The sequence below is a fragment of the Hakea prostrata genome, chromosome 4, assembly GCF_041222555.1.
Source record: "Hakea prostrata isolate BN-2017 chromosome 4, UWA_Hpros_2, whole genome shotgun sequence".
NCBI lineage: Eukaryota > Viridiplantae > Streptophyta > Magnoliopsida > Proteales > Proteaceae > Hakea > Hakea prostrata.
Genome location: NC_142603.1, coordinates 50,886,696 through 50,895,930, shown reverse-complemented (window position 1 = coordinate 50,895,930; position 9,235 = coordinate 50,886,696). Strand labels below are relative to the sequence as shown.

Genomic DNA, 9,235 nt, shown 5'->3' with positions numbered 1-9,235 from the left:
TGCAAAACAGTTTAATCAAGGGTTGAGTGCCATTTGTACAGAATTGAGAACAGAAATGAAGAATGCCACCATTGTGTATATAGATATATATACCATCAAGTATGACCTCATTGCAAATTCTGCTACTTATGGTCAGTTTTACAATGCCACCTTATTAATCTTATTCATTATCGAAGTCTCATAGTCATACTATTATGTATTACACTTGCAGAGGTAGCAAGTGGTCTTTCAACTGTACATTAACAGCTTTTGATAATCCACTAATGGCATGTTGTGGTTATGGTGGTCCTCCTTACAATGTCAACCCTGAAAAGCGCCGTCCTTCAGTTGGTTAATTACATATTTTTTCCATGGCCAATTTGTACATATTTTTTCCTTAACTAGTAAGGACCCACATGCAAATGCACGTGTTTTGTATTATTCAGTGATTTCAATGAGACAAGAGAAGTTTTATATCAAAGAATGAACATATCATACAATAATATCATCTTGTCAAAACTTTGTATATAGTGATCTGAAATTCCTTACCTCCAGATGATGTGGGGCTTCCACGGTCAAACCAAGTGTTGTAGCAACAAGTCTTATGTGAACTCCCGGGAAGGAGTGGGGGAATGTGGCGACCAAACCCAACTTGATATGTGATTTGTAATAATCGTACATCAAACTAAAAAGGAGGAAATTTATCTACAAAAAACCTAGATGAGGATCCTCATCGACTAACCTTGCGGTGATTCACCTGTGGCGATTATGTAACCTCAGACATAAGCATCACAATCCTACCACCTAAAATATTCATTTCAATTTAGACACCATAGTTCAAAAATATCTTAAATTGAAAAAATTGTAATGGCAAGTGTACAATTGATATATTATTTGGAAGATAAAGATGTGTAAATGTACTAGGATAAATTTAAGGGGGTATAAATGTAATTGTATGCAAACCCAAGGGTGTACATGTAATTTGTTCTTATAATTAACATTGATATTATCAAAAATATAATTTGAAGTACAATTATAATAGAAGACATATTAGACATATTTATTGATGATTGAGAGTATTTTACGACGTAAAAATTTAGTCATTTTAAAATAATAAATGAGAATTTAGAATTAAGATTTTGGACATAATTAATCGTAACTACTTTGTAAATGATAATGATAATTGAGGGCATGTTTGGAAGAAAAATATAGCCATCTTTCTTGAGTTCCTACATAACACCATCTCTAGACTGTAAGGGAGTCTCTAGGGATGCAATTCAGCCTTGAACCAAACAAGTTTGAACTAGGGGACAATGGAAGAGGGATTCCTGATGAAATGGGAAGAAGAAGTAGAGAAGAGCCATAAGCTATGTGTTATTCATTGATAAATTCCAAATATTTTTGCACCCAATATTGTTGGTCTTCAAGGCAGTTATAGCCATCAAAACGACATCTCATTTCTCCAAAACAATAGTCATCCATCTTAAATTGTTCATTGAGGAGTTATCATACCACACTTATATCAGAATACAACAAAAATAAGCCTTTTCCAATTAAATGGGGTTGGTTATATATTTTTTTTGGTAAACAACAATCTATTCAAAGCAGACGAGGGTGGGGCTGAACATAAGGCCACCAACCACTCAGTGAAAATCGGTCACTCTTTCGGGCGCGAAACCAAAAGGTCTTCCTGGCTAAGAGATCTGCTATTACATTAGAACTCTTAAGAATAAAGGCATGAATACAATGCAGGAAGTTATCCATTAAATAATGGGGTTGGTTACATAGATCTTGTCATTCCAATAAGTTCTATTTGAGGTTATACTACATATAAGGCCTAGGCTATGCATATTCATTCTCACCACTTTTCTTAAGTTTATTTGAAGTTTATTTTTAATTCTTCTAATTTCTTTAATTTAGATTAAATCACTTCTCCACATAGAAGCCTTTAAATGCCTTCGTGGAACATGGTTATGCCACCTAAATTGATTTTTTCGTAGTTTAGCATTTATTAGAGTTATTTCAAGTCCATCTCTAATGGGATCACTCCATATTTAGTCTTTCCTAGCTTTGCCACTCATCCATCTCACCATCTGCATTTATGTTACAATAAAGGGTAATTTCATCTGGACCCCCTGAGGTTTGGTCCAGATCACTTTTAGAGTTTTAGTCCAATTTAAGTTTTCTTTTGCATATGGCTCCCCTGTGGTTTCAGGAAATGATTAAGGGCGGGACAGAACCGAGATTCACCCCAAGGAGCCCGTGGTGGGAACCGCAACGAGACACATTTCACAAAACGGAACGGAGGGAGAGGGAACCGAGATTCCCTCTAAAACTAACATTGAACCGACCTAAAGTTTTAAGGAATCGATTTCTCCAAGTCGCTAACCACTAATTTTTGCCGACTCCATAGATTTGAAATCCATAGATTTGAAATTTAGAGATTTTTGAAATCTCCAGACTCAAGTAACCAAACAGGCCCTAAATGAGGACAAGTTTAACAGAAACTGTTTGTTTAATCATTTTTGTGACCAAAATACCCTTTTATATTTATTTGTTTTAATTTTTTTCTTTTTAATAAATTTATTTATTTTATTTAAAGAATAAATATAAAACTCTCATTTATGATAGTGAAAAGAATCTCTTAACGGAACGAGGTGAGAGTGAGACCCTCTATTTCCTCGTTCTCTTCGTCTTCTCTGTCGTCGTTGTCGGCGTCTCCATCGTCTTCGTCGTCTGCACGTGTTTCTTAGTAGAATGATAGTTGTATTATAGAAGCCAACTTCGAAAAGTTCCAGATTAGATGAGAAGAAAATTTAATTGATCTTAACTCCTCGCGCTTCTCTTCGTCGTCGTCTCCATCCACCATTGAAGTCAGCTGAGTTGCAGAGTTGAGAGCGGAGCAGTTTGCACGAACCTCTCCGGTTTTCCCCGTCAAGACGTTAAGTTGACCCATCTTAATCATGCCTCGAACGAACTTCTCGAAAAACAGTTCCTCATCTTTTGTGAAGCTGACGACAATGTCCTTGGTTCTACTATCTGTGTAAAGATCCTGATCTGAGGTGGAGAGCCCCTATCGCTTCACCAGGTTAACGAAATACTTGTTGTTGAAGAAGTTGGGTGTACAGACATCTATGTCGGTGGTGACGTTGGGACCGGATTCTAGGCAGATGCTCTTCAGGTCCTTTGCAAATTCGTCTTCCAGGGTAGGATATTGGGTTGGGTACAGGCGGTTGGTGAAGAAAGAACAGTGGCCAAATTGGTATGGCCACTAGAGAGTACAACGACGTCGTAGGTATCCAAGTTATTGCTGGCCATCAAGCTAAGCACTGCGCTTGTGTTCTTTGCTGGTAGTAGCAGTCGAGGTTTGCTAGAGTTGCTTTCCTTGTGGCAAAGTTCACATTGTATTGTCTCCCTAAGGGTACTTTGTAATCTGGATCCCATGACTGCACAATTTTAGCAAATATCTTAGGGTTTAGCATTTGCATGTGAATTGCTCGACGAAAAGCCGAAGAGTTTTGTTTATGAAGATGAGCTTTATAAAATTTTACCAGGAAAACGGAATCACAGGGAGCAAGAGCGACAAGGTCAGCACAGGAGACGACGACGCCATAGTGCTCCTGGACGAGGGCTTGGAGGTCGTTGATGATCTCGAATGCCTTAGCTCTCAGGAGTTTTCTCCCGACTGAGCATCTAGCCAAGTTCTTGGCCCGACGACAGAGAAGACAAAGAGAACGGGAGGAAATGCCAGAGGTGTGAAGAGATTCTTTTCACCATCCAAAAATGAGATTTTTACATTTATTCTTTGAATAAAAGAAATAAACTTATTAAAAAGAAAAAACCTAAAACAAATAAATCGAAGAAAAAAAAAGGTATTTTGGTCACAAAAATGATTAAACTAACAGTTTTTGTTAAACTTGTCCTCATTTAATCATTTCCTGAAACCATAGGGGAGTCATATGCAAAAAAAAAACTTAAACTGGACTAAAAGTGACATGAACCAAACCTCAAAGGGTCCAAATGAAAATTACCCTACAATAAATTTATCTATATCACACTTTGCACCATCCAATGTAGCTGATCTAGTGATGAAATTTTGGTAAATAATGGAGATCATGTAAAATAAAGTTTTGAATATCATAATTTTTCTTTTCAATAAAAGGATATCATAATTCAAATTAGCATAATAAGTAGGACAGAAGATTCGAGATCCATCAGCCATTGTGCAAAAAGCAAAATGATCGCTTCAATTGAAACATCCGCATTTAATACATGCCAGGAGAACAATATAAATTGTCACAAAAGAAAAAAAAATATATAATTCTGATTATAATTTCTGTTCCCACCGTCGATGACGAGGCGATATCTGACGAAGCGTATCTAACTGTACTTGTACATTGCAACCTGCAAATTTCCCACCATTTTGCTGGTTTTCATGAGGACATATCCATGGGGTCCGAATTCGGAACGCTAAATCTCAGGTTTTGTTAACCTGTGCTCTCATACTGGTTTTCGCATTTTAGCTCTTCTTCTGTTTTCTTTCCAACCATCTAATTTGCAGGGTTTCATTCCATTTTGTATTTGTTCATTCGTCATCACTTGTCTTATAATTTGGCTTTTGGTGAGGATGTTTTTATTCTAGTTCTTCGTTCAAGTGAATTCTCCGTACTAAACCCTTATTGACGGTGAATTATGCTGCTGCCTCCTTAATTTTTTTGAGTTGGGTTCTGGTTTCTTGTTTTTCGCCTGTTCTCGATGCTTGCATGTTTATGTTTTTGGGACGTTATTGCGTGTGTTTTATTTCTGCAAAGCTTGAATTAATTTTGTTACTGTTCCAGATAGTTTCTTGTTAAGTGACAATGGCAGATGATTGCGGTCACTTTTCTTCTCCCTGCTAACTTCCTTGGTGGACAGGCTGGCTGTTTCTTGATTATTTCAAGTGTGGAGAATATAATTCCTAAATTAGTAGATACGAGACATCGAGACTAATAGAGCAGAGTTAGCGTGTTCATAAATGGATTGTCTTTGTCATGTAAGCAAACTTGCTTGTTTTACATCAGTAGGGTTCTGGAAGTGGAAGTGATAGGCAGAGCCACTGTATACTCCCCACGTGCACATGAGGCAATGAGAATCAAAAGATAATAATGTTTCTCCGCTTTAATTTTACTGTTAATGTTTAGGGTTTAGGGAGGTCATCTGGACTCTGGAGCTCACATGGTCTTAATTCCTCATCCATACTAGCATGCTATCTTCTGCAGCTTGGAGCAGGACTATTTTTGGCCTTTGATAGAGTATGATTAGCTGTTATGGTTGTGTTCTGTGTGACTGTGTTATGGTGGACAAGCCTCATTTGTTTCAGTTATCTACAATTTTGGATTTGAATGCAATCTGATAAGTGGGTCTACAAATTCCAAACTTGATGTTTTGGGACTCTTTTTTATTTGATGTTAGATCATTGGTTGCTATAGCCCCACAAATTAGTCTGGTAATGAATTCTGTGGTTACAATTTTGTAGGTTTTATATCAGTATCTTTTTTATCCCTAGGTTATGGATTCATAGGCTATCTGGTAATGACATTGCTGTAGAGGTTTGGATGGCTTAGTTAAAAGAGTGTCAAAATCGAAGTTTTAGCAGATGTGCTTGGTTTCGACATGGTAATTTTCTCAACACAAGTGCATTGCTTTCTCTAAATTAATTAACTGTTTGCCTGTGGCTTTAATAATTATCTAGTTTTGTTCTATACAGGACAAATTAGTGGATAATGCAGATAGTGAAAGCTCATCAGATTGGGATGTTGAGGAAGGAAGCACTTCAAAGCTCAGGGTCCTGGATCTGGAAACAGCATGCTCAAATCATTCTCATGTATGTGTACCTTTTGCAAGTTGTCAGTTAGGTTTCTATGTTCTATCTTTAGTTCATTTCTGTGACTTTTACCATGAATATGTTATGGATGATTTTGATGTTGGTACCTTCACTGAAGTAAGTTATCAGTAAAGGACACTCTGCCTCTTCTGTTGGCTTCACACCAGTGAGCCTCTTAATTAAGCAAAGAGCACTGGCAGGGATTCTTTCCTGAAAGTGCGAACGTGAAAGAATGATTGTGCCCCAGGTTAACATCAGTTTGCCGTGAAGAATGCAGGTTACTTTACAAGGGTTTATTTGTGAAAATCAGCACAGGCTTCCATTCCTATTCTGCCGTTCGTATTAGTTATTCACGATTTCTCCGTATCAATAGGGGATGATCACCTTCCTTGAACTATCCATAGCTTACACTTATTAGAGAGCTGCCAAGAAGCATCCAACTAATAAGTCTACTGAGTACTTGTGTGCAAAGAAGAATTTTTGCTGCCAAATTTCTTCTCTTTCTATTTTATTCAATTGATGAAAGATTCTATGTAAACTTCAGTGATGAAATGGTGACATTTAAAATGTTAAGGGCATTTCTTGAAAGGAAAATGGAGCTCAAGATTTAGCATCAGGCACTAAATCTCCATCCAGCGACTTGGGTATGTTATTGAGTCCTTATAGGACCTCTCTCCAGTAGTCGAATATGATCAAAATTCTGTGTCTCTCATAACGAGAGTGAGGTCTCCTTCAGATTCAATCTCTGCTTCTCTTCTCCTCTCTCTCTCTCTCTCACATTCTCGTTCTTCTCTGTCTCTTCTCTTCTTATTATTGACATGGTATCAGTGTGTTGAGGCTGAGAATCCTTCAAAACTTCCTGCGGTAAACTCTGAGTTGTTCTTCTTTGAGATAAATTGGTGGAGCCTCTTGCATGCTAGTTTGAGTGTGCTCTTGGAGCAGAATTCTTGCTAGTTTCTTGGTGTGGTTTCAGACTTGAAGATGATGACGGACTGATTCACAATCTGATGCAAAAAGGAATCAAGTCTCTTCTGTCCCGGCATGTTTATGCTGTTTTGACCTATTTTTATGACTTTTTTGGGGGACTAGTTTTAATCAGACCTAGATGATTAATGTTGGAGACTGTTTGAAATCCTGTTTTTAAAGTTGAAACTGCTTTTGTGAGAATCTATTTGGATCAGACCTAGTTTTCAGTGTGGCCTGCTGTGTTTATTTGGTTCAGACCTAGATTCGACCAAATTTTGACCTAGCTATTGGAGACTACATGAAATCCTTCTGGTATTAATTTTTTGGACTGCCTTCATTCTCTGTTTTGGTTTTCTGGAGAAGTTTCTATTACTGCTGCCACTCTGCTCCTTGGAAGTTTTTATACACTAGGTCTGATTATTAGCATTGGTGGAAGTTATAGTGCTGCTGTGAAGAATTATTTTGTCTAAGGACTGTCAGAATCTTTCTTTTGGAGTTTGTTGTCTGCTCTCACTGTGTTTCAGACCTTGTTCTTTTGATTGCAGACTATTTTGAGGACTTATTTATTGCTGTCACAGTATTTCAGACTTAGACTTCTTTTGATTGGGTATTTTCAGTTGATTGAAAAGGAAAATTGGTGCTTGCTGCCACTGGTTTCTGTAATCTTTAGAGAAACAGAGAGCTCAAATAGAAGAGCTGAGAAGAGAGATTAGAAGGGCAAAGAAATACAGAGAAGGAATGTAGGAGCAAAGATCTAGAGCTTTATTTGTAGAAATATTAGAGTTTTACAGTCGAACTTGAGAACAGTAAGGAGAGTCCATAACGGACTCAAATAACTCAAGGAACCCAAATTGAGCCTTATTTCCTTTTCCATCAATGCCCTCCAATACTCCCCCTCAAGATGGAGAATAAACATCAAATATTCCCATCTTGTTACAAATATAACTCACTCTTTCTCAAGGTTGTCAAAGCGACAAGTGGACCAAAGCGGTTGGGACACATTTTTCTTGTACAACTATTTTATGTGACACATAAAATACTAAAAAACTGATATAGTTTTAGTATAAGCTAAATAAATTTGAAAGAATCCTAATTATGAAAGATTATCATAATAAAAATTAAGTTCATCTCATTATAATGCAAATATACAATAGCCATTAGCATCATAATGTAATAATGTTTTTTTAGTAACACATAATGTAATAACATATGATAACGGACTATATAAAATTATAAATATGAAATGAAAGTATACAGAATGTGGTCTACAATATTATACATCTTTTAGCTTATTTCTCAATTTAAATATCCTATATTCTTTTACCTGACTTTTTTTTAAATAAATGAATAATGCTCAAATTTGAATCGAAATTTAAGTTGTCCTCTTTTCTTTACCACTTTTTTCGTTGAACCAATAAATTAATAGATATTTTAAAAGGATAATTATTGTTGCCCCCTGTACTATAGTTTAATTACTACTTTTATTCCCTATACCTTTTTAAATTACTAATCCAACCTTAGACTTTACCTGTAATTACTGCTGCCCCCTACTGTTAAACTTTGTTAGTTAAGTGATGATGTGGCAATTTTTATTTATTTAAAAATCCCAAAATAACCCGAAAGGTTTTATTCTACTTATTTACACTTTATATTAAATTATATTATTAGCTTAGTAATTAGGAAAAATTTAACCCTAATTTGGGAGCTCCTTATTTTTTTAGCTTTTTTATATTTACTTTTCAATTTGGTGTTATGTTTTAGTTTTTGTTATTTACTTTCCAATTTAATGTTATCAATTTTAAGAAGTTCCTACTTCCAGTAGGTTTTCATTTATTTACTATATAGTTTAGCATTATCAATTTTAGGAAGTTCCTTTTCTTAGTAGAACAAAATAATTTAGGTAGTTTTTTTTTTAATTTTTAAATAATAGGAATACAACTCTAAAATTGGTACTTGATATGGTTTTTTCCTAAATGAGAATAGTATTGTGTTTTGACTTCTTAATTTTAGAAGAACAAAATAGACATTAGACATTCAACTGTAGCAATCTCTTAATACTGTAATACTAAGGGGGGCAGCAGTAATTTCATAAAGAGCAAAGTCATTTTAGTAATTAAGCTATAGTATAGGGGGACAACAATAATTATCCCTATTTTAAATGATTCTCCATCTAATCCCGAATCCGAAATGAATTAACTATTATATTTTTATATGATTTTGTAGAATCAAGTTTGATGTTATAAAAAGTCCACAAAAAAAAAAAAAAGTTCTGGTACAAAATATCACAAAAGTGATCGTTGAGCCTAAATTCAAAATGTCAATGTATTACATTTCAGGGAAGCAAAGCAAAATTTTGCCATCTCGGTAGTGGGCAAAATGAAATTCCCGCCGAAATCGAAAAGTTTCAGATGTTGGTAAAACTATGGT

The 9,235-nt window shown here is 35.6% G+C and overlaps 1 protein-coding gene and 1 pseudogene across 4 annotated transcripts in view; one reads left to right on the top strand and one right to left on the bottom strand.

The window, feature by feature from the left end:
* Positions 1–2,728: 2,728 nt before the first annotated feature.
* On the bottom strand, positions 2,729–4,529 carry LOC149019419 (peroxidase 12 pseudogene; annotated as a pseudogene).
* The window catches only part of DRM3 (S-adenosyl-L-methionine-dependent methyltransferases superfamily protein), a 58,289-nt gene continuing 53,265 nt past the window's right edge, over positions 4,212–9,235 (top strand). For all 4 annotated transcript variants that reach the window (XM_089153433.1, XM_089153430.1, XM_089153431.1 and 1 more), the window contains exons 1-3: positions 4,212–4,460; positions 5,525–5,634; positions 5,726–5,842. In XM_089153433.1, the coding sequence (XP_089009559.1) occupies positions 5,632–5,634; positions 5,726–5,842 (120 nt within the window). In that variant the 5' untranslated portion in view covers positions 4,212–4,460; positions 5,525–5,631. The remainder of the gene's footprint in view (positions 4,461–5,524; positions 5,635–5,725; positions 5,843–9,235) is intronic.